Source organism: Phacochoerus africanus, chromosome 3 (genome assembly GCF_016906955.1).
Source record: "Phacochoerus africanus isolate WHEZ1 chromosome 3, ROS_Pafr_v1, whole genome shotgun sequence".
Taxonomy (NCBI): Eukaryota; Metazoa; Chordata; class Mammalia; order Artiodactyla; family Suidae; genus Phacochoerus; species Phacochoerus africanus.
Window position 1 is genome coordinate 172,437,171 of NC_062546.1, and position 24,612 is coordinate 172,461,782.

General features: G+C 40.3%; 1 protein-coding gene across 1 annotated transcript in view; it reads right to left on the reverse strand.

The window, feature by feature from the left end:
* Positions 1–871: 871 nt before the first annotated feature.
* RAPH1 (Ras association (RalGDS/AF-6) and pleckstrin homology domains 1) overlaps positions 872–24,612 on the reverse strand; it is a 95,834-nt gene continuing 72,093 nt past the window's right edge. The window contains 8 exon segments of the mRNA XM_047773283.1: positions 872–8,107; positions 8,109–8,492; positions 11,084–11,226; positions 13,748–13,868; positions 15,160–15,258; positions 21,252–21,362; positions 22,195–22,338; positions 24,289–24,354. Coding sequence (XP_047629239.1) covers positions 6,476–8,107; positions 8,109–8,492; positions 11,084–11,226; positions 13,748–13,868; positions 15,160–15,258; positions 21,252–21,362; positions 22,195–22,338; positions 24,289–24,354 — 2,700 coding nt within the window. The 3' untranslated portion in view covers positions 872–6,475.

Genomic DNA, 24,612 nt, shown 5'->3' on the forward strand with positions numbered 1-24,612 from the left:
TAAAATGGAACCGTCTTTTGCAACTTCAGACTTCTATGGAAAAGCAGTTTTTATCATATTTTGTGTCCATGCATCTTTTTCTTAACAACAGAATGGTTTACAAAAAAGGATGTAAACAATTTGTGATCTGGCCAGGTGTACTTTTAGCTCCTGGAGGGAGAGTTGATATTATGACTTGAGTAGAAACCATGTAGGAAAACTCGAGGGAGCAATCTGTTGCCAGTGATGTTGCTTGTGTGTGCCATTAAACCACCTCCAGATGAGTGGGGAACACTGACATTTTAATTTTGAAATTGTATTTGGAATTAATTGTTGCTGTGTACTAAGAACCTGACCTAAATAAAATCCTACAAAGTACAGCCAAGTGCCTCGTGAATGTATTCCTGCAAGTAACCTCTTTTCTAAGGTGATAAGTTTTAAGTGTCAGAATCCTTCCCTTTTGCTCTAAATAATTAGTTTCTATCCCCGTTTTTGCTGTAAGCGAACCCAAGGTTTGGATCACTTTCCACTAAATATATACAGTTCTCATGTAAAAAGAGCTTCTGTTCTTTTTTGCCCTAGTTTGGTCAATAACAGTTTGTAGATACATTTGAATCCACATTTGTACAGACCCTGACCTAGCACCACAACACATGATTATGATACCAAGGCCTTGTACCAGAAAGTTTCCATTTTTTTTCCATTTTTGTCCTAGTTTGTACCTAGCTGTATTTTTAAAGAAAAAAAAGGTTAACCAGTTGAACACATTAACTTGTAATTTACCTTCACACTTCATGTGCGTGTTGCACAGTCTGCTTTGCGTTACCCCAACATAAGACCAGGTTCTTTCTTAGTGGTGCCGATTCACAAACAGTCAAGTACAGCCCCAGTGTTTAAATGAAATCTATGTATTTTTATTAAGGACTGTGTAAGCTGACATAATGAAAACACGTAGCTGAAAAATTACACTGACTGGTATGACTACTGTCCTAAGCCATTACAATAGTTTACTGACAGTAACTGGCAAGAGTAACTTGGAAAATAACTTAATCCAGCAGTAGAACAAAAACATCAGTAGTACTGAATATATCTCTCGTATATATATATCTATATATATATATGTTTGCACAATCAGGGAGCAAGGCACATAATGAAATGAGAGTACATTTAAGCAGAAGAAAACAGCAACAAAACTGAAAGAAAAACCATTAACTTCATCTTTACCGAGCTGTGCATAATCATTTGAATAATTGTCCTCTATCCAGTACTTTAAAATGCAGTTCATTTTGCTTTCTTTTCCATGCTTTAAAAAGGTATATCCTACATTGTATCTATTTATTTATGGCAAAGCTCCCATAGCCTAGATGTCAATGTGAGCCTTTGCTCCATTTTTTTAAGAACTAGGAAGAGCAGGAGCAATCCCAGTTAAGTATAGTGTGCAATTTTTCTTTAAAACAGTAAACAATGTTTTTACAACATTGAGCACAAGCTAATATTTCAAATGTACATTTCTATAAAAGGAGTTTACTAGTGGCTGATAATACACAAAATCATTTGAAACATTCCAGTTAATGCTTATTTTCTAGGAGGGATTATTTACAAGTAGAGACAGAAATACAGGAGGTGATAATCAAGAAAAATGGCAGTTTTTGGTATTAGGTTACAATAAACTTAAACAATGGACAAGTCCCAAAATGCAGATCTTTTAAGTGCCGCAAGCATGTTCTGCCTAAGAGGTTGAGGCTTCAACAACTATGAGCTTGGTATTAATAGCCATCCATGATCCACACACTCACTTCTGAACCTGACCATCTTTTAAATAAGCAGTATGCACCATCACCCTGACTAGACTCACTTCCCTAAATGTCTTTGGTAGAAAGCAGCCTAACCTCGTTTAGGTAGATGAAGCCATCTCTTGTGAGACAGTCACTTTATCTTTTTCTGCACAAACTAAAACCACCTTCCTTCTCTTTCATTAGCACCTCAAAGTTTGCTTGTTGGATTTTTTTTCTTTATGCTATTCCTCCAAAAGAGTTCAAGGCACTGGGGATTATAGCAGATATTGTTTTCTCTTCTAAATGGGCTATTACTTTAACAAGCAAAGAGCAAACCAATTGGAGATTATTTCCTTCAAGTGCTTATCAAGTATATGGTGTTTCGCTTATTTTTATTCAGCAAGTTAATTCTGCAGCTAAATTTCAGATTTCTTTTATATATAAACCTTCCAAGGGCACAATTAAGAACACTTGTTTAGTGTGAGGGAGACTGGTAAAAGGGGTAGCAGTGTTCTTTGAATAATTTCCTATTTATTTAAAGGAAAATAAATCTTAAAAGATACCGAGATACTTAATTTTGTACTACTTATATCTCTCCGAGGTTCAAATCTCAACTTTGTGGGTGGTCACATATTCCTAACAATATGAATAACCTACTTATTCATGTTCAGGGATAACCTACTTTATGCAAATGATCTAAAGTGTATAAAACAAAACTCCAAGTGTATTTGCAAACCTAAAGTGATTTTTTTAGAGATAGAGGTCCTCTTCTTATCAAGTGTATAAATTCAAGTTACCAAACCTGTTTTATTTAAAGCAAGTCATTATATCTCTAATCACACTGGGTCATACAAACTTAACTGGTCTAAACTTAAGTCTGTGAGGTGACATCAGTTATAATTTGTTAGCTCTGAAGCTAACTATATGAGAACTATATGGAAAAGTTTGGTTATAATAATGTACAAAACTAGACAAAGGAAAAATAAGTGACAAAGGGTTCTGTTGGTGGCCTGTTAGTGAAATCAAAGCAATCACACCATTACCTGAAGGTTTTTTCAGGCTACTCATAACCTTATACTCTTTACATAAGCTTATTAGCCACTGTAGTCTCCCAGCTCCTGAAACTCTTAGTTGGATGCACAGTTCCTAGTAACTTTGACCTTAGAGTTGTCACTCTGTTGGAGTTACTATTCATGATCCTCCAATTCTGTTTAGACTGACTGTCTTGATAAACTCAGGATTATTTTCAGTGGCAAGTAAACTTACATAGAGGACTTCCAAGACAGTTCACAGCCCTCACCTAACAGGATATGCTGTCAGTGGGCAGGAGCACCTTGATTTTAGAGACTGAAAACATCAGCCCGTCTGCATTACTTTGAGATGGGTTCTGATGAAAACTGTTTCATCTAACTTTTCTGAAGAGTCAGTAAATTTTCTCACCTTAAAAAGCCCCAGAAATAATAATTTTAAAAAACCAATTTACAGTTCAGTGGGTACCTGTAAACCTTAAGAATATTCACTTTTTCCGAGAGAACTATAGCAGCTAAGGGGGAAAAAGTGTATTTGACCAGTGAAAGCCAAGCTTTAATACAGAAAGATCTAACATTCATATTATGAACCAGGTAGACTGTATTATTAAAAGAATAGGCTCTGCTGCCCTTCAGAATTGGTGCCAAAACTTTTAAGCATACGTTGATTCAATTTTGAAATTGTGTGGTAAAAATTAAGGTTTTAGCTAATTAACAAGTCACTAGCTCTAACAGGCACCTGTTTGCACTGCCCTCGATAGCAGGATGAGCTCATCCATGCTGTTCAGTTTTTGGTAAAGCCAAGCCAACTAACAGGGTTTTCTTCTGTGACCTGAAGAAGCACTGCTGAGTTAGGACTGCTGAGCAGAAGGCAGTGAAAGAAGGCACAGTACTAGTGTCGTCTGGCAGGAAGTGTTTTCCTTGAACACACCAGAGAAGAACAACAGTACAAAAATAAGGGTAGTCTCCAAAAATCCCCACCCCCAAAACCACATCCCAACAAAAATCCAAATTAAAAAACCCATTAGACAGTAAAACACTAGAAGTGTATCTGAAGTATCATTTTAGTTCTTTAGATTCAGTTGTTTCACATGAAGGGGAAAAAAGTTGATTTTTAGCCTTTTCTGTCTTTGGAGAAATAGAAAGGCAAACAGGTTGCTGTCAGTCAAGCCCCTGGATTCTGATAAAAATGATATTCTTCCTCTGGCCCTGCCCTCTCCTTGGTGTCCCTGGTGTTCTAAAGGATGTCTGCTCTTTCAGGAAAATGAGACAGTAGAAGCATCAGTGCAGGATGGTTACCACTGGAACTGATGGCTATCACTGGAACTAACATAAGCCAAAAGCCTTGGGAAATCCCACGCTGGAGAAAAAAAAAAGCTACATCTTAGGGCTCAAATCAGGAATGAAGGAAGATTGAGGGCACATTACTGTGTTTTTTCCCTCAGGGAAAGTTGAAGTCGTCCACCTTCATATAAAAAAGACTACCACCACAACAAAAAAAAAAAACCTAGTGATGAATTCTTTTTTATCATTGGATTCATAGTAATAACTCTTTACCCAACAAATAAGGGTGATCCTTAGACTAGAAAGCTGCAGGCAGAAAAGACTGGGAAAGCACTTCACTTGTGAGTCACAATGGAGCTTGGCAATCTGTACTCAAATGTTATCCAAACTGCTGTTATGCATGCTTAAATTAACAATGCAGATGTGTTAAAAGGTCACTTCATAAGCATAAAAATACCAAGCACACAAAACTTTGTGAACTGAAAAAAATCCAAAAGTATCTTTTAAAGAAGCAGGACTTTAACAAATGCACTATGGTGTATGTTCTTACTGCTCTATAACATGAGTATGTTGTCACATCCTAGAGATGTGTCAGTGGGGGTAGGGCTTACTCTGTTGGAGAGTGGGTTACAGGGAAATCCTGTGTACATTGTACAACCTCTGCTTATTCTTGAATTATATACTATCTCTGCCCCATTGTATTGGCATCAATTTTTCCTTATGAGGCAGTGTCAAAGATTTCTGCAGTTTGCACCAGTGATTCCTATTCACAACAGGCACAGGCATGTCACAAGGTGTGCTCATTTATCCCTGCTGGGGAGGCTAGTTTTCTCTGGTTTAAGAGCAGCTCTGAGGTTGGATTCTATTCCTAATGATAAATTTATCACCACAAATTGATGAGACAGTAGACATTTCTCTCATATACCAAGGAAAATTCACAGGGAAAAAAAAAAAAAGCGTGTAAGTATAGTGTGTCCATTAGCGCTAAGACTGCATGTTATACCAAACTCTGTATGTGTCATGTCACTTACAGTACTTGGACTACACAGCTCCATCAGAACACCTGGTAACCTGGACACATCTCTACACCAGGCTACAACAAGCAGGACCCTGGTGTGCTCCAGTAAGCTATGGATGAAGTCATCAAAAAATTAATTTTTTTCCCCTTCCTCCCTCCCTGACAGTCCTGCACTTAAAAATGAATTCTTGGTATTTCACATTACTAGCCACATACAAGCTGATTAATGACAGCTGCGCAGGGGCCAGTTTTGTTCTCTTTTCTAATCACCCATCCTTCTAGAGAGCAATACACAAAAAAGATGCATTTCAGAAGGTGATATTGTTTTTCATAACGATGCAACATACTGGACAAGGGATGTGTGTATTTGATGTAGCAATTGTCTACAGGTAGCTAATAACATCTACCTAGAGTGCACGCTTTAAGGAGGTAACTGGTGACCCAAAGACACTGGGACAGAGCATTCCAAGGGTATCATGTTGGATATTCTCTTACAATAAATCAAAGCAAGAATCATGAAGTCAAACTTGGTGAAAAGGATTCCAACAGTACAAAAAGAACTATCCAAGATTATAGTACTAAATTATCCATGTATCATAGGCGAAGAGCTTACCTGTGACAGAACACAGCCTAGATTTGGGTGGGATCATTGCAACAGGACTGCAATTAGAATGGTTTAGTTACACCATATATTTACTTTCTATGCACAACCACATACAGATAGTGTCCGTGAAAATTTCCCCATACTGTACTATTACCCGTTCAATGAAGCTGAGAGGTTTTCCTGATTTAAAGTGCCCCTTTATATATAGTAATGAAATGTCAGTCAAGCAATTCCAACTTCAGCCAACTGGGGAAAAAAACAAACACAAAATCCCGTAGATATACCAAACATTCTGGTTGTCTTCTCAAACTGAGAAATAGCACATTTATACAACTATCCTTAATATATAATACACAACATGCACAGATAGGCCGCACATGGACATTTATAAAACATCTTCTGAAGTCAGAAGTTTTTGGTCCAATCCACATGATAGACAACAGAAATCAAAAGGGACAGGACACACACCCCCTTCCATGCCTCTGTGCCCCAAATACACAAAACCCATTTTCGGATCAGGAGAGAAAAAGAATAAATAGAATCACTTTCAGCGATATATATACATATACATATGTACATATATGTATACATATATATACGTACACACACTACCTATCTATATATGTGTAGATATGTGTGTGCCCACTCATGTACACACACACATACAACTGAACACTACCTGAATAACATTACACCAGGAGGCTCTAAACACCTGAATTCATAAATGAGCAAGTGAGCTGATTGTAGAACTGATTACAGATCCCATGAAAATAAAGACCTATGGTGGCTACCAATCTCTTGAGAGCTTGGTGTTCTGGTCTCTCTTGGGGGGAGCGGGAGGCGGGCCTCTCCGCAACGTTGCATAGCCTGATATATGGCTGCCTCCGTAACCAGCTTTCTGTTGGTCAGAAAGCAGTTCGGGGGGCGGCGGGGGCAAGGCCATATCATCCATGGTGGCTGTGGGTTCTGCTCTGGACACGCGCGAGGAGGAGAGCGAGCCGTGCCGGGTGATGGACTTCCGCTGCAGGGTCCTGTTGAGGTCAGCCAGGAATCCAGGCTGGACACTAAGGCTGGATTTAGGAGAGGTGGGCACTTGTGGCACAACCGTGGCCGTCGCTGGCTGCTCTGAGACCTCGGCTTGCGTGAGGCGGGTGCTATCGTTCCGTTTGGGTCGTGTGGGCGGAGGGGCCTTCTTCACCGATGTTTTGGACCAGGGCTGCGGTTGCGGGTTAACCACAGCCACCTTCGGGGAAGTGCCTCCCGAGAACACTGCTGGGATCTCCACCGGGGGCATAGGCAGCTCTATTTCAGGAGGCGGCGGTGGGAAGTCAGAATCCGAGGGAGGAGAGGGAAATTCGACCACAGAGTCCTTGCCACGCCCACTCAGAACCGAAGCTCTTGCAGACACACACCCTGGCTGGAGAACTCCTGGAAGGTGAACTCCGGCAAGATTGAGTTTTCCGGGTTTGGGGGGCGCTGCAGGAGGCGATGGAGTCTCCTTGCTGGGAGATCCCGAGGGTTCTGCTGGCGATGCAAACTTGCTCACTAGGCTGTCTACCGAGGGTCTCTTGGGCTCAGGGTGCTCGGCACAACTGCTGGACTTAATGCTGGAGTTGCGCTGTGGGGTCGGGGGCGGTTTCTTTCCCCCGGGGCTGGAGGTCTTACTGGTCTTTTTGCCCGGAGATCCGCTTTTGTCAGGGGCAGGAGCAGCTGCGGGTGTGGGTGTGGCCGGCGGTGGCGGCGGCGGTGGCGGGGCCGGGGCCGCAGGCGGCGGCGGAGGAAACCCCAAGCTGCTCTCGGGAGGAGGTGGGGGAAAGTCCGGAGACGGGGCAGGGAGAGAGCTGGGCTGCCACTTGGGTTTTGCTTTGACAGCAGGGGGGGACTGTGGGGCGCCAGCCGCGGCAGAGGCGGGCTTTAAGGGCGGCGCCTCCGCGGGTGGAGGGGTGGGAGGGGGCGGAAACTGGCTGGCTATCTGCTTCACCACCGAGGGCACGGGAGACAGCGGAGAGGGAGGTGGCTTTACACAGAGGCTCTGCTGCTTGGGTAAGGTGGGTGGGGGAACTGGACCAGGAGGAGCAGGGGGAGAGGGTGGAATGTGAGCAACGGGAAAAGCTGACTGCTTTTTTGCTGGGGGTAGTGGAGGAGTAGGCGTAGGTGGCAGAGCTTGTGTCACAGCGGGTGGCACAGTCTTGGTGCTGGCTGGTGGGGGTAAGGTCACAAGCGGTTTGGGGGGTGCCTGAGGAGGGAGGGGTGCAGGGACCGGAGGAGGTGGGGGGGGCGCTGGAGGCGCTGCTTGTGTGACATGCTGAACGTGATGGATCTTCAGTGGAGGAGGTGGGGGGCTGAACTGCGGAAGGGAGGGGGGGCAGGGGGCGGGTTTGAGCTGGGCCATAGCTGAGCCGGGGGTGGGAGGGGGGGGGAGGGGGAGGCGGTGGGGGAACGACTCCATTAGGGGGCACCAGGATTTGAGGCTTTCCTGACTGTGAGGTCGAAGACAGAGGCTGCATCACTGATGATGGGGGAGGTTTAAAAAGGGGTCCTGAATGCTGGGAGGCGTTCTGCAGCCTAGTTATTGTGCTGTACTTAACAAACATTGTGGCTGCAGAGCCCGCAGAAGGTGCAGACTGGCTGGGCAAGGGAGGGGGTGGAGGCGGGGGAGGAGGGGGGGGAGGTGGTGGGGGCGGGGGCGGGGGCGGCAGAGGCGGGGAAGGCTGTGAGGCAGTGTAGGGGGTGACCAGCTTAGGCTGTGGGGATAAAGGGGGCATGAGTGAAGTGTAAGGTCGATTCATAGATTCCATTCTGGCCTAAAAGGAGTATAAAAGAGGTTGGGAGAGAGAAAACACAACAAACAGTTACAGAGGTAAGCTTTGACTGTCAAACTAAAAGCAAGGAATCAGAGACATGCATGAAAGGATGCAGCAGTTGGTGATCATTAAGACGGACAGTGTCAGGAAGGCTAAAATCTAACTCCCTCGGCAATAAGGGCAGAGGAAATTTTTACTTAATTCTCTCAAATGGCTAGACTGCCTAACAACCTGGGGAGAATTTCCTGCTGCAAAAGCTGTCTGAGTGGTGACGGGCTGTCTGATTTCTGACCCTGGGTTTCACACACCCTGCTCCCAATGGGAGCCCTTGGTGACAGGGACTCTGGCAATGGGAGATGTGATGGCTGGAGTTCACCTTCAGTCCAGGACTGCACCCACATCAAGCAGATGCCATAGCGGGGTTTAGGAGTGCTGGTGGAGGGCCTCTTGAAGAATGAGGATGGCTTTTTGATGCTAGTGAGCGGACACGTGAGAGTATGAGAATGTTCAGCAGGCGTGCACAGTCACACAGGAATGAATGAGCTTGACACACACACTCGTGTTCGTGTGAGACACTTGCATCCAACATGCACAGAAGTCCAGCAATGCAGGTAAAGGGGGGATATTCTTTACATTTGTTTTACTGGAAAATACATAAAGAAATGCTTTATAAACATTACAGCAAAAGATCATAAAAATATCATACAGAAAAAGCCAGAAGAAAATGAGAGGAAACTAGAGCAAAGGAAATGTATCAAGTAATAAGAGCTAGAGTTTGCCCACAACTTGCTGACCAGCCACCTGGGCACCTCTTGGCACTGCCCAAATGACATTTGGTCATTCATTTCATGGAAGACTCATGCATGAATGTGGTCTGAGTATTTCTGAAAGAGCAAAGGAAGGACCCTTCTCGAAATAACTTTGGGTACATCTTGTAGGCTCTTCGAAAGAACTGCTAGGATCTAAGGTAAACCATTTGTTTCCAATTCTGAATGACAGCTAATCAGCATTGAGAATAAGCTGGTTAGTAGACTAGAAGGCTCATTACATGGCTGAGTTCTAATGCCCATCAGAACACTCACATATTCCTTTAATAACTGCACTTCAAAGTAAAAGCATTAGTTTGCAAGATTTGGTTACAGAGAGTCACCCAGGTTAATGTGTTTCCAAAGAACAGCCCCCGACCTTAACTTGACCCTGTCTTGGCTGCTGCAGGGGTGCAGACCTTAGCTGTGCTGGCCTTCTCATTTGGCACCTGAGACTGAGGTAACAGGAGAAGAAACACACACGGGATCAAGACTCAAACACATTGTCACTGCTGTATGGCAGGGTTTGTGCTCTTGCTGAAACTATGTGCTGTGACGGACTACGCTGCTTTGACACAGACCATTTGGACCTCGGCTTTCCTTGGCCTTCCTTGTAATATTTGGGTAGTTATACAATTTAAAATGCACATGGGTAACACCATTAAAAGTTTAGAAAGGTAAAGGACTTTTCTTTAGATATCTGAGTTGTATAAACCTTGCTTCTCCACAACACTTCTCCAAAACTATGGAATATCAGAACCAGAGAGCGCTACTCCATTCAAACTGATTAACTATAGGAAGGGAAAAGGAGTATTTCTTAAAAGTTTGAGCCTCTGTTAAGGGAGTTAAACTGTGTCTCGAGAAGTTAGGTCATTAGAACCAATTGTCAAATATTTCTCAGAAAAAAGTGTTCCACCCTCACATGGGGCTCCTTTTGCCTCCTCCACCTTCCTCAAGTCTAGTTACTTAACCAATTTGCAAATAAAGGAATAAAGTGAGGGAAAATACCCTTTAATTCTCATTGGTGAATATACTTGTATAAGGCCTTCAAACCAAAAGAACAACAACAAAAAAATTAAATAACAATGGGTGAAAACAAAATGGCCAGGCCAGGTGTGCCCTCGCCTGCTGAGAGGGTGAGCACAGCTGGGACACATTCTCACCCACAGGACATCAGAGGCAGTTTGATACGGTGACTTTCAACCAGGCTAAAGAACCTCTCTTTTTTTCTAAACAGTCCCCCAATAATTATTCTTGTCCTTCAGTGTCAATGAACAATTTTCTATGCAAGGCCCAGGGATCCAAAAATCTCAAGGGGAGTAATTGGAATTTAGTCTTCCACATAAACTTTAATTTGAGAAAATTCATCGATGTACAGAGAGATGCCATAAAAGAAAAGATGATAAAGTAATGAGTCGAATAAATTACATTAATGACAAATAAGGAATCAACCATGAGCGGCTTCTCTGGAACAAAATTAGGGCATTGGCACTGGAGGGTGTTGTTGCTCCACCCAAACTGATTAAGGGTAGAAAGGAGGAAATTGTTATTTCTTAGAATTCTGATCCACCAAAGAAATTGCTAATTTTTTAGAGATCTCAAATCATCCAAGCCAATTTCCATTTCTAAGGAAAATGGAAATCATCCATATCCATTTGTGAGGAAAAGTCAAAGAAAGAATACTGAAATAAGGCCAGGAAAGATTCCTAATAAAAGAGTAAAAGAGCGACAAGCCACAGGCCCGAGCACTCCAGATTTCCCCTCCGCCCTGACCGAGCGCGTTACCTTGCTGGACTCTTCTAGCTGCGTGCCGCGCTTCCAGGCCTCGGAGAAGATAGAGCTCACGATGCTCTGGGAGCGGACATGTCCTGCCGGCTGAGTGTCAGACACTCCACTGTCGGACTGATTGGAGTGATTGGACTGAGACTCTGTTTAAAACAGATGTTCAAAAGTCAGACTAGATCAGTAGTGTGACAATATGAAATGTGTACGTTTAGATAATCTTTCACTCAGGACCACAGGCAATGAATGCAGAATGGCAGCAAATTACTCTCACTGGACTTATTTCACACAAACACAGCCCGTGTTTTCCAGCAGAAAACTTGTCTTGTGCTGGGGTGAATAGGAAATCTCGATTCTTTTTCAACAGTTCACCATGAGAGACTGACCATTACAATAAAAGGTTCCTATGACATTATTGGTATCCTAACAATCTGTCTTATAAGAACTCCTAGCAAGTAAGAGAATTAATGAACCATCAATCTGAGTGAATTTTTGTCAATCATATCTTCATTACATTAACAATCAATCTTTTTATATACCCCTGGCTCTAGGCCATCTCAGAGACTTCTCACTTACAAATTCAGATCTATACATGAGGATCAATTCCCTTTTCCCAGCAATAAATAATACTGAGAATTTGACCTCCAAGCAAAAGGTATGTTTCCTAGGGATTCAGGTACTGGCACCACAAGGCATCAGCTGTTCTATGGCCTGGTTTCCAGAAGGGCATAAAGACATCTTCAAGGCAGCTGGGAATGGCCAAGGATATCAGTGTAATCTGACTGATATCCATGTGAGGGAACTGGAAAGATTATTTCACTGGACTCCAGGTCAGGTGAGATAACCTTGCAGAAGCACCTAGCCCAATGCCTAGCATGTGGTGGAGACTCAAATGTTCAAGCTAATCTCATCCAATTATTCTGTGAGAAGTGGAAATTGTTAGATTACAGTATTAGGCAAGTCCAGCCAAGTTAATCAAAGTTTGCAAAGATAACAGCCACAAACTCCTTTGGATAAAGTTAAGACAATATCCTCAGAGTAAAAATAAAAGCAAATATAGGATAAACCTACTTCCTTCGTCTACTAATTCGTATCTAGAACAACAGTCTGTAAGACAGGAGGCTAGATCACGTGACTTCTTGAGCTCTCTTCAGCATGAATGAATTTTACAATTTACATTAAAAAAGTCTAATACTTAACAAAATGTATACAAATGGATGATGCTGGAGTAGGAAAAGGCACTATATACCACTTCATAAAATAACATGTGGAAGCATGTGAATTGTTAAGTGCTATATAATTTTTTTAAGGTTTTTTTTTTTGGCTTTTTAGGGCAGCACCAGCGATATATGGGGATTCCCAGGCTAAGGGTCCAACTGGAGCTGGCCACAGCCACATCAGATCTGAGCCGCATCTGCAATGCCAGGTTCTTAACCCACTGATCGAGGCCAGGGATCGAACCCACATCCTCATGGATACTAGTCAGGTTCATTAACCACTGAGCCACGATAGGAACTCCTATGTTCACATTCTAAATGTACTTTCATTTACTTATTTAGGGATGAGATCTAGTTGTACAGCTTTTAAATCAAGTACTTTTTTTAAAAAAGATTTTAATTTTTTCCATAACAGTTGACTTACAGTGTTCTGTCAATTTCTACTGTACAACAGTGACCCCGTCATACATATACATATTCTTTTTCTCACATTATCCTCCATTATGTTCTCTCACCAGTGACTAGATATAGTTCCCTGTGATATACAGCAGGATCTCGTATCCACTCCAAATGCAATAGTTTGCATCTATAAACCCCCAACTCCCAGTCCATCCCACTCCCTCCCCCTCCCCCTCGGGAACCACAAATCTGTTCTCTGAATCCATGAGTTTCTTTTCTGTGGAAAGGTTCATTTGTGCTGTATATTAGATTCCAGATATGAGAGATATCATATGGTATTTGTCTTTTTCTTACTTCACTTAGTAAATCAAGTACTTCTTAAAGTAATTATTTCATAACACAGGATGTTAGAACAAAGAAAAGTATGCTTTTAGATGACACAGGTATCATTTATGGAACTTTTAAAGGGAAAGAAGCATTTATCTTAAGATGCGATCAAGCATCCTTGTTTAAAGGATATAGGAATCTCAAAATAAGCACTTCTTGAGTATCACTGGATTGCCTCTGAAAACTTTAGAAAGTCTAATGACTTAAACAGCTTCATAATAACTATGATACTGAACTAATTCCAGGTGTTTCCACTCTATTGAAATGTCAGGAAACCCTTGGGGAAGGAGGGCAGTTTCATCTTGATGGCTAGTACTCTTCTCCAAGCCACTTTCTATCCTCAATTATGTGTCAAGCATTGTTTTTCAGCAAAATGATTTGAGTTTTAAATAAACTTTATAGATATATAACAAACCCCCCAGCTTTACCCCTCTATATACTGGTTTTTCCATTTTAAACACCTTTGTGAATTAGTCCATAATGTTATCTCCTCTAACAATTAAAAAAAAAATTATAAAAGCATATATACCTATTGATTGTAATTTAGAAATCAGGTATGGCTCTAGTTTTTAAAAAGTCACGCTGAGAAAACCAGGTCTACTATCAGTCTCTAGAGAGACACCTTCCCGTTACAGCAAAGAGTTCTTAGGGCATTTCAAACTACCTGGGATGCTGGAAGAACTGGATCCTGATTTAATGCTAGAGCTGGATAAGGAAGTCCAATCATAAGCCGATTCTGTTCTCTTTAAGGCTTCTTGATAGTTCATGTAGAGGTGCTTCCCATACTGAACAGAAAGCAGTAAAGGATGACATGTGAATTTTACTGAATATGATATGGATAGATGGGGTAGGAAAAGGGATGCATCTCTGTTTACTTACTCAGTTTGTATTAAAATTAATACCTAAATACTCTGAAAATTCTTTTAATACCAGTAAATTATAATCTACTCTCATATTTGTCTTCCTTTTTAGAAGAGGCAGCAAGAAGTTAACACTTGATTCTGATGGTGTTCATTATCAATATAAAGATTTTTCTCAGTTATTTTTAAAGTCACTTTGATGTTCTATCTACAATAAATTTTATTTTCAGTTACTTAACTTGAAAATAACTGATTATTCTTTCAATCATCTTTTTTTTTTCCTTTTTGCTATTTCTTTGGGCCGCTCCCGCGGCATACGGAGGTTCCCAGGCTAGGGGTCTAATCGGAGCTGTAGCCACCGGCCTACGCCAGAGCCACAGCAACATGGGATCCGAGCCGCGTCTGCAACCTATACCACAGCTCTCGGCAACGCCGGATCGTTAACCCACTGAGCAAGGCCAGGGACCGACCCCGCAACCTCATGGTTCTTAGTCAATTCGTTAACCACTGCGCCACGACGGGAACTCCATGTATAAGATGGTGTTAAAAAGAAACTTTTAAGGACTTTCTTTTTTAGAGCAGTTTTAGGCTCATGACAAAACTGAGGAAGGCAGAGATTCCCCATACCCTTGCACAGCCCCTAAACACTCACGGCCTCTCTCTCCCGTTATCAGCAACCCCCCCGCACCCAAGAGTGGGACAATGGTTACAGTGGGACAATGGTTACAGTGGATGAACCTACACTGACACATCGTCATCAAAGGCTCACTCTTGGTGTTTTTACATTCTATGGGTTTAGACAAATGTATAATGACATGTACCCACCACTATCGATATTTTCACACCCTAAAAATCCTCCATGTTCCACTTATGCTTTCCTCCCCCAACCCCAAGGCAGTTTAATTTTCAAAAAATTTATTTGGTTTAGGCTAAACTCTCCTATATAAGAATCATATAGTGCATGCTCAAAAACCAAAATAAATCACTTTGATGCTATATAACTTTTTACCAGCAGTATTATTCCTTGGATACCAACTGTTAAAAGTTTATCCCTATCACCAGTAAAAAAAAGACATTTAAAACATGAAACTTTGCCCTGAGAAAACTAGACAGTGGCCACGTTGTGAACATGAAACAAACAGAATAACTGTCATGATAACCCAAACCGTATCATTAAACACCCATCACTCCACTATCAAACCCAAGGAAAACCTACCTTTGCGATGCGAATACCATTGACCCACTGGTGCAGGGTCCTCGCATCATCACAACAAAGATATTTGATGTACTGAGATTTCTTCTGGATCTGTGGGTGCTGTAAAATAAAGGCAATATCCAACTAAGTCTGAAGAACTAAACTAAATCAACAAACACTATCAAAGTTTAAACATACCCTGACAAGGTAGAGTCATTGGAATAATCAATAATTTATAACTCTTAAACAGTCACTAGGCCAAATAAAATGGCCTTAAGTACTTTTACAAAATAGAGTGAAACCTGTGTTTAATTTTAGGTCAAGATGTTTAAGTTAAAAAAAAAAAAAAAACCTTCACATTATGGGAAACTCCAAAATATCTCTTCCACATTTCAAAGAAACAATATCTATCAAATTTAACAAAGTCAGTGGAATTCTTAATCTTTAAGACTTTAAAAAGGGAAGAGAATGTTTATTTCACTTTGAATTCACTGAATCATGGGATCAAAAGATTCCAAATGAGAGAGTTCTGGTGAAAGTTTTAGTGCTTCTCTGGAGGTGGACACCTGGGCAGGGGGAACAGGGACAGGAAGCACAGGGCACTGCACCTAGAATGCAAGTGGGCGCTCACACCTGCTTTGGTGCTGCTCCCCCTTGTGGACTGAGCACTGCTTTGCAGGCCGCTCTACCTGCAGCACCTGCTCTCCTGACAACAAGCAGCTTTTCAACAGCAACATCCGATTTAGTTTTCACAACCCAATGCACTCTTCAGTTGAGGCTTAAATGGGAACTGATCGACTTTACCTTGGCTACAAAATGCAAGTGCTAGAACAGACTTAAGGTCACAACTACTAGTTCCCCGGGAAGAAAAACCCTAAACCATACCTAGTTATGGATATAGTGATAATTACTACCCCACCTCTCTTTTCTGTTGAAAAATTTAAAAGACTATATTTTACCTGGAGAAATATTTAAATTTATGTTCATTTATAAGAAAAAGGCTGTAAAATTCTCTAACCACATTTATCGTGAAAACCCATGACATCAAAAAAATAAACTTTCAATGCAGCAGGAATAGATGGCCACCAATATGTTATCTATCTGAATTATTAAAAAGTCAATCCCGCTGGTCTACAAAGAGAGAAATGTAAATCCATTTGTTCTATTCATTGTGTTACAGAGCTCAGCTCCTATGATAAAACAGTTAATATCAAAGCCAATTTAGTTATTGAAGGCTACAGTCAAAAATTTACACAATAAACCTTCAACAATGGGAGGTTAACAAAACAATACCTAACAGTTTTCTCCCCTGATAATTCAGGCTCCACAGCCTTCTCTTTGAATATATTCCCTTGTGCTTATTTAAGTCACATTATAGTAAACCACCACAGCAATCTTGAAGGAGCAAAGAAGGACAGGTTGAGGTGTCTGTATTCTATAAAAGAAGGAAGGGGAATTTTTTTTTTTTTTTTTCTTTTTAGGGCTACACTCGTGGCATATGGAAGTTCCCAGGCTAGGGGTCAAATTGGAGCTACAGCTGCTGGCCTATGCCACAGCCACAGCCACACGGGATCCAAGCAGTGTCTGTGACCTACACCACAGCAATGCCAGATCCTCAGCCCACTGAGAGAGGCCAGGGATCGAACCTGCCTCCTCATGGATCCTGGTTGGGTTCGTTAACTGCTGAGCCACGAAGGGAACTCCGGGAAGGGGAATTTTATTTCATCCACTCATTCAACGAGTATTTCTTGGGCAAGAACTATTTGCCAGATGCTTTAAGTAGGTCTTGGGCTACAGAGAAACAAAACGTAAGAATCCACAGTTTGTGCTGAAGATAAAGTGCGATGACCGAAAAAGCTTTCTTCATTGAGGTCAATTAGGGCTTAAAGAGCTGTTCTCCATCACCTGCTTTCTTACAGCACAAGGTTCAGAGCTCAGAACAATGGCTCTCAGCCTTTATCACCATCCTCTCCCCTGTAAATGGTGATTTACAAATCATTCTCAGCTGATTCCTTCCATTTCCTGAGAGCAGGGCTACCACAAGGAGTGTCACCTACAGCAGTTGCCCTGCCTTGGGAGCATGTGTGTGTTCTAATTATTTTGCACACAGTGTTTTTATCCACACATCATCAGAGTAAATCAAAGAGAAACGATCCTCTATCCTTCTGTCTTCATCCTCTAACCTGGGAATCCAAATAATACCCTGAGGAGTACTGTGATATGACTATCAGCAGATTACCTGCTAGTTTAAAATTCATTTTAGGGCATCAAAAATTATTTTTTCAACTACCCTGTAAGAGCCTTCCAAAGCCTTCATTTTGATCATCCAGGCTCTGCACCAATACCTCAGGAGGTAACTTGTTCTGCTAAAACATTGCTATTTTATTAGAAGTGGAATTTATTGAGCACTTGGTATGTACCAAGCATTATGCTGAGTATTTCACATATATTAGCTTGTTCCACCTTAATGAAAACCCTATGAATTACATATTATCTCCATCAGAGGAAAAAAAACTGAGGCACAGAAAGGTTAAGATAGCACTCATAGTTGCTCACCAACAAGTGAAAGAACCAGGATTTGAAACCATGCCACCTCATTCCAAAGCCCACACTCCTAATTATTATGTCATACTACTGCCTTATCAGGGGTGAAACTGTTTTTTAAATGTGTTGCCTGGCTCTTCATTTTCCCACAATATTATTCTACCACTTTAACAATCACATAAGAGCTCAGAGTGAGTACAGAGGAGACATTTTTTGCTAAAAACCAGAAGCTCAACATTTAGATCCTTAAAGACTCCGAAGAGAATACATGCATACCTCATTTTATTGCACTTGGCTTTGGGACACTGTGCTTTTTACAAAATGAAGGCTCGTGGCAACCCTGTGTCAACCCTGTGTCAACGAAGTCTACTGGTGCCATTTTCCAAAGGCATTTGCTCACTTCATGCCTCTGCATCACATCTGAGTAATTCTCACAATACTTCTGCATTATTATTGTATGTGTTATGGTGATCTGTCACCAGTGATTTTTAATATCACTACCATGACTTGGAAAGGCTCAGATGAGTTAGCATTTTTTAGTAACAAAGTATTTTAAAATTAAGGTATGTACATTTTTTTCAGACACGCAGTATAGTGTAAACATAACTTTATATGCACCGGGAAACCAAAAAATTCATACGATTTGCTTTATTGGAATATTCACTTTGTTGCAGTGGTCTGGAACCAAACCCTCAGTATCTTTGAAGTATGCTTGTATATAATGAAATTGCTCCCTAAGACAAATGAACAGCTATTAAGAAAGAAAGGTTATCATCTGATTTTTAAAATTACGCTTGATTTGGAAAGTTTTCTTCTCTGATAAAAGGTAGAAAAATTGACAATTAAAAAAAATTTAAGAATACAATAAGCAATTTTAGATTACTATCATGCTATCAGATTATTTTTCTCTATTTATGCCAAAAATTAGATTGAGATAGTTCCTAAAACTCTGTAATTAGAAGTGATACTCCAAACAAGTCAGTCCAAGTGCCAAAAGAAACTACTGAGTATATATAACCCACTTATTACTCTGGAAACACAGAGAGACCTGAAAATCAATTCTCTTAACTAACACGAAAAAGCTTAAAAATAAGCCTACAACACTCCCCCCATTACTTCCATGATCATCGTGTATAGTATCTTTCTATTAATAACGGTGTTTGAGAAGTACATGTTCACATTCCATCCCTAAATCCTAACCATTTTCCTTCCCACCTAACATATTAAATTACTTTGCCTCATTTCTTAAGGAATGATAATTGAAATCTGGCTAGGCCGAGCTCTAGTCCAACAATTATAGTATATATATATATATATATATATTTTTAAAAGCATAGATTTTCTTTACAAATCTTAGTTACACACGCATACATGTGTCCCAAGTGTGTACCTCTTTCAGATAATAGGTCTATTCTATTCTATTTCTATTTATTTCTACATTGTCAAAGTTCATGAATAAGCTCTTCCCATTGTTATTATTTTTATTGCCTTAAAAAAACTCTAATTACCAAATGATGTGTTTTACTACTTCCTACACATGTATCCTACAAACCTATTTCCTGTATCCTGCATTTCACTGGAAGGACTCAGACTCAGTCATAGAGCTCAAACTGAGGAAAGTGATCAGTTTCTACCAATATTCACATTTGCATTTGTATAGATCCTGTGTGGCAGCATTTTTTTTGTTTCATTTGTCAGAACTCATATGCTCATGTGTCAATTTGTATGGATGTCTACACCTCACCTCAGAGAGTGAATTCTAGTCTAAGCCAAAAATGGTAGCTTTGGTTCTTGCTAATGATTGGTATAGAAGTGGGCATGTACTCTGGGCCAATGACCCTTAAGGGGGAGGGCTGTTGGTAGTTTCTGGGAAATATTTCTCTCCTCTTGAAAGAAGACAAACACAGGGAGAGATGGTTCCTCTTCCTCTGCTGGGTCTACATGCCAGGCAGTGGTCATTAGTGACTGATGTGTGCTGGCCTGAAAATAAGCTAATATACAGAAGATGGAACACGGAAAAGTGGAAAGAATTCAGGTTCTCACTGATAACCTTGAGCCACTAAAATAACCAATTCTTAACTGTCTCCATGTTATTATGGGGCCCCCAAATAACTTTGATTCATATTGATATCTACCTTATAGGAAATTAAAGCTGAGAAAAATTTAAATACAAGAATATACAAACACACATTCTGCTACCCAGGGAGCTAAGACATCATCACATGTCACATGTAACCTCTTGGGAAACTCCATTATACACTTGGAGAGAATGAGGGTATACAGGGCAAATAACATCTTAGCATTATTAGGAGAGTAACTTTGACATCATGGGTCCCTTGGCGGGGTCTCAGGGACTCCAGGGGACCCTGGACTTCATTTTGAAAACTGCTGGTCTAAGCTACTTTATATTGACTTTTTAAGAATTATAGAGCTATTCTCCAAGAAAAGTTACTCAATAGAAGGTTACCATGACAATACACCTGATTTTATCAAAGCAATCAAAACTTTACCCCCAAGCCCTAAACACACACTACCTCCCCAAACCCAACTAACAAGTATCAGAGAAAAGCAAAATCAAATGATGATATAAACATGCAGACCTAAGTACTTAACAGGATACTGAGATGGAACCAATAGGAAAAACTTAATCATGTCCATAATTATCCTGAACTTTTTTTTCTTTTTGCTTTTTAGGGCCACACCCATGGCATATGGAGGTTCTCAGGCTAGAGGCAGAATTGGAGCTGTAGCCACAAGCCTACACCACAGCCACAGCAATGCCAGATCCGACCTACACCACAGCTCACGGCAACACCGGATCCTTAACCCACTGAGTGAGGCCAGGGATAGAACCTACAATCTCCTGGTTCCTAGTTGGATTTGTTTCTGCTGCGCCACGATGGGAACTACTCCTGAACTTTCTTTAATGTTACCTTTTCCTAATGTTCCAAAAGATATCTAAAAATTCTCAAAAGTCAATTCTTAAAAGTACAGATATGGTGAGTGTGAGAAACTCAAAAGTTTGGATAAAGAAAAAAATAATCACTAAAAACAGCTTAGACTGGTCATAATACATGCATGAACTCTCAGGGCTATGGTTCAGGAGAGAAGAGAGACAAAAATTATTTTTGGACCAAATGAGAGCCAGTCTACTTTGAACTCAGGCACAGTGCCCTTTGATGCTTCTGCTGAGTTAGGACAGGAAAAGAACTAAAACACAAAATACCTATGTTCCCCCTACATTTGGCTCTAAGTTTTCCTAAAATAAGGCTGCTATTGAAAGTCTCATATTTATAATCTAATCCATTTCATATATTATGACTCAAATCTTCACAATCAAGTATCCATTTCTCAGTATCACCAATCTAATTAGGGCTACTTAGCTAAGAGTCAGCTGTGGAATAGCACATGCTTCTCTTCCTTACCATCCTCCACCATTCCTTTAAAAACCTACAGAGAAAAGCAAAATAGTACACTTGATGGAGATCCAAACTATTCTTTCTAAGATGGCCAATACCCCATTCTATGTCTAACATCAACCGAAATTCCTAAAAAAGATACATGTTTACCTTGAGCACCAGGCAATAGTCTGTAGGTGCTTTGTACTTGTTCCGATAATCCTGTCCATAGTAAACATTGACGTGATCCAGCTGGAGAAAGCACACCAGATCCCGGGAGACCTAAGATAAAAACACCCCAAAGACTGAATTAACAGTAATGAGTAAACAAGAAAATATCATTGGTAACAGCTTCTGAGAATCAAAATTTACCAAGTAGAAATTATCGCTCTTTCACAGAAGACAAGATAGTGAGATTCTCTATAAATGTTTCTTCTCTAATCCATAATGCAACAAAAAAGGCAGTCCATTTATATGTCTCACCATTCACAATGAACACTGACTAGCTTGGAAAGGCATTTTAAAGAGACTTTAAATATAGAATAGTACATTAAATACCATCTGGTCTAATGAGCTCGCTGGAAAGAACAACAGCTATCACATACTTCAGTGCCTCTAGTGCATATCTCAAGTACAGCAATTCTCAAGTCAGGGTTTTCTCATTGTTAAATAGGAGTGACATCATGGATCTCTCAGGATGGTGGAAAAGACTGAATGAAATGACCCTGTAAAGAGCTTTAAAAAGTGCTGGGCCCCGAGTAAGCGCAGAAGTGACAACTACCATGGGGCCCTCAGCAGAAGCAAGTTACCTAAGCAAGGCTGAAACACCTGTAATCCTAGAAAGCTATTCTCCCCAAACAATAACCAAAACCAAAATAATAAAAGCATGATTTCAAGTTTGCCAGGAAAATTGAGATGAGCCCAACTAATGAGCTGAGAGCAAACACTTTCAATTTTTCTCTTCCTTATAACAGATCAATAAAGAAAGCAATATTTTGTGTGTCCTACATAAGCTGAAACAAATCAGAGCCTGAATCACCTTGTCAGCATGCTCACTACAAATTAAAATCAATCAGCATAAAGAGGAAGCTAAAAGTCGGCAGACGGGACAAACCTTTGCTTTTCCTTTAGGGACATAGTAGATTCCAGAGGCTCGCAAGAGAAAGTAACGCTTTTTCCAGGACTTCTTGCCATCATCTTTCAACCAGAGGACTCCTTCAATTTCTGGTACAGTTACAGAACTTCCACAAAAACACTCCTAAAATAAGAAAATTATTTGGAAAGAGCCTTGTATTCTCAGAACAAGGTTGTGTTTACTTTCATGAAATGCATGACACTGTGATTAAACCAAAATGCTTTTGTGTAAAAACCATGCTGCTAATTTTAGCTCAGCAGAACTTTTTTTTTTAAATCAATGTATAGTTGATTTACAATGTGGTATTAAATCTCTTCTGCACAGCAAAGTGATTCAGTTATACATATATATATATATATATATATATATATATATATATATATTCTTTTTCTTTATAGTCTTTTCCATTATGGTTTATCATAGGACACTGAATATAGTTCGCTGTGCTATACAGAACTTTTTTTTTTTTTTGTCTTTTTTAGAGCTGCACCTGAGGCATATGGAGGTTCCCAGACTAGGGGTCCAATCGGAGATACAGCTCCCAGCCTACGCCACAGCTGCAGCAACGCCAGATCCGAGCCACCTCTGTGACCTACACCACAGCTCACGGCAACGCCAGATCCTTAACCCATTGAGCGAGTCCAGGGATCGAACCTACATCCTCATGGATGCTAGTCCAGTTCTTTAACCACTGATCCAGGACAGGAACTCCTAGAACTTTCTATTCTAAACATACCATGGCTTCATTTTGGAATACTATGGCAATCCCTATTAACTTATACCTAACACTGTTTTGGAGAAACTAAGTTGAAATGTCAGCTGAATTGCATATAACAGTACTAAAAGGCATCTGTAAACAGCATAGTTATACTAAATGTAATAAAAGCATCAGAGCTGACATAAGCATTAGACTTTATTCTTTTCCAAATAAACAACACATCTAGATTAGCTGAATGTTAAATAGGAATGTATTTTAAAAGCAACATGCTGAATGAATGATTATACTTTCACAATTTAAAACCTATCAATGTATATGATCCTAAAACAGAGCATTTATTCTTTAAATATTTAACACTAGGTTGGAAGGAATGTGAACAAACTCAAAATTTTTGATTCTTTTTTTTTTTTTTTCCAGGCTAGGGCTGATCAGAGCTGCAGCTGCCAGTCTACACCACAGCTACAGAAATGCCAGATCTGAGCCACATCCATGACCTACACTTTAGCCCATGTCAACGCTAGATCCTTAACCCACTGAGTGAGGCCAGGGATTGAACCTGCATCTTCATGGATACTACTCAGGTTTGTTCATAACCCACTGAGCCACAAGGAGAACTCCTAAAATTTTCAATTCTAATGTCTATACTTAGATAAAAATTTAATTTAAAAAACTAATCATTGTATTTGATAAAGGAAAGACAGAAATCTTCACTAAACAAGAACACTTGGATATGGGAATTAATTTTTCTCTCCCTAAAACAGAAAAATTAGGAAAGAGGATTTTTCTTAATTATAACTAGCATCCCTTTGAAAAGCTGAGTGCTGATCTTCATCTTCCTAATATCCTTGTTGTAAAATAAGAGTTTATTCAGATTTTCAAACATACATCTTTAACCTTAGTTCCCTAATAATAGCAAAAAGCAACAATTATGTTTTATTACTCTTCAAATAAGGAGATGTATATATATTTTAAAAATAATCATACGTTTTTAAAGATTACAAGATTGAGGCTAAGGCTTGAAATATATTCAAATTTCTCTCTGAGTACGCAGATAAAACAGCACCATCATATCCTTCATTGACCAGCCTTTTCTCCCACTCATCAGCTACTAAAAGCTCCTAACAATTTTTAATACAGTAGTACGCTGCTTGATAAAGTAACAGTTTTTATAGGGTTCTTCAGTGGTCCAACTTCACACAACTGAATTCTGTCAGGCTATGGAAGAATATAGGCTTCCCTAGATACGGCTATAATTATAAATACAGAGCACTGACACACAGGACTTCAGAAAAGGTGCTTAATATTTTAACATTACAATGTGCAGGAAAAGGAGAAGGGGCAGCAAAGAACCATACCTCCAATAGCACTTCTTTATTTCTATCTGCCATCTCAGCTGTTTCCTTTTTCCCCAGCAGATAATTCTGGAAAAATGAATATATGAAAGTTAGAGGCTAACTCACTAGTCCCTTGGCACAGGTGCATATATGATTTCTTCTAGAGACATAGCAACTTTGTCTATTTCTGCCTATGTAGAGCGAGGGGGAACACTGCTTGGAAAAGCAACCTATTCATGGCATCTTTATGGAAATGCTTAAATTGGCTTCCTTCTTCCTCTTTACCTTAATCCATTCTTTTTTTTTTTTTTTGGTCTTTTTAGGCCACAGTCACATCATATGGAA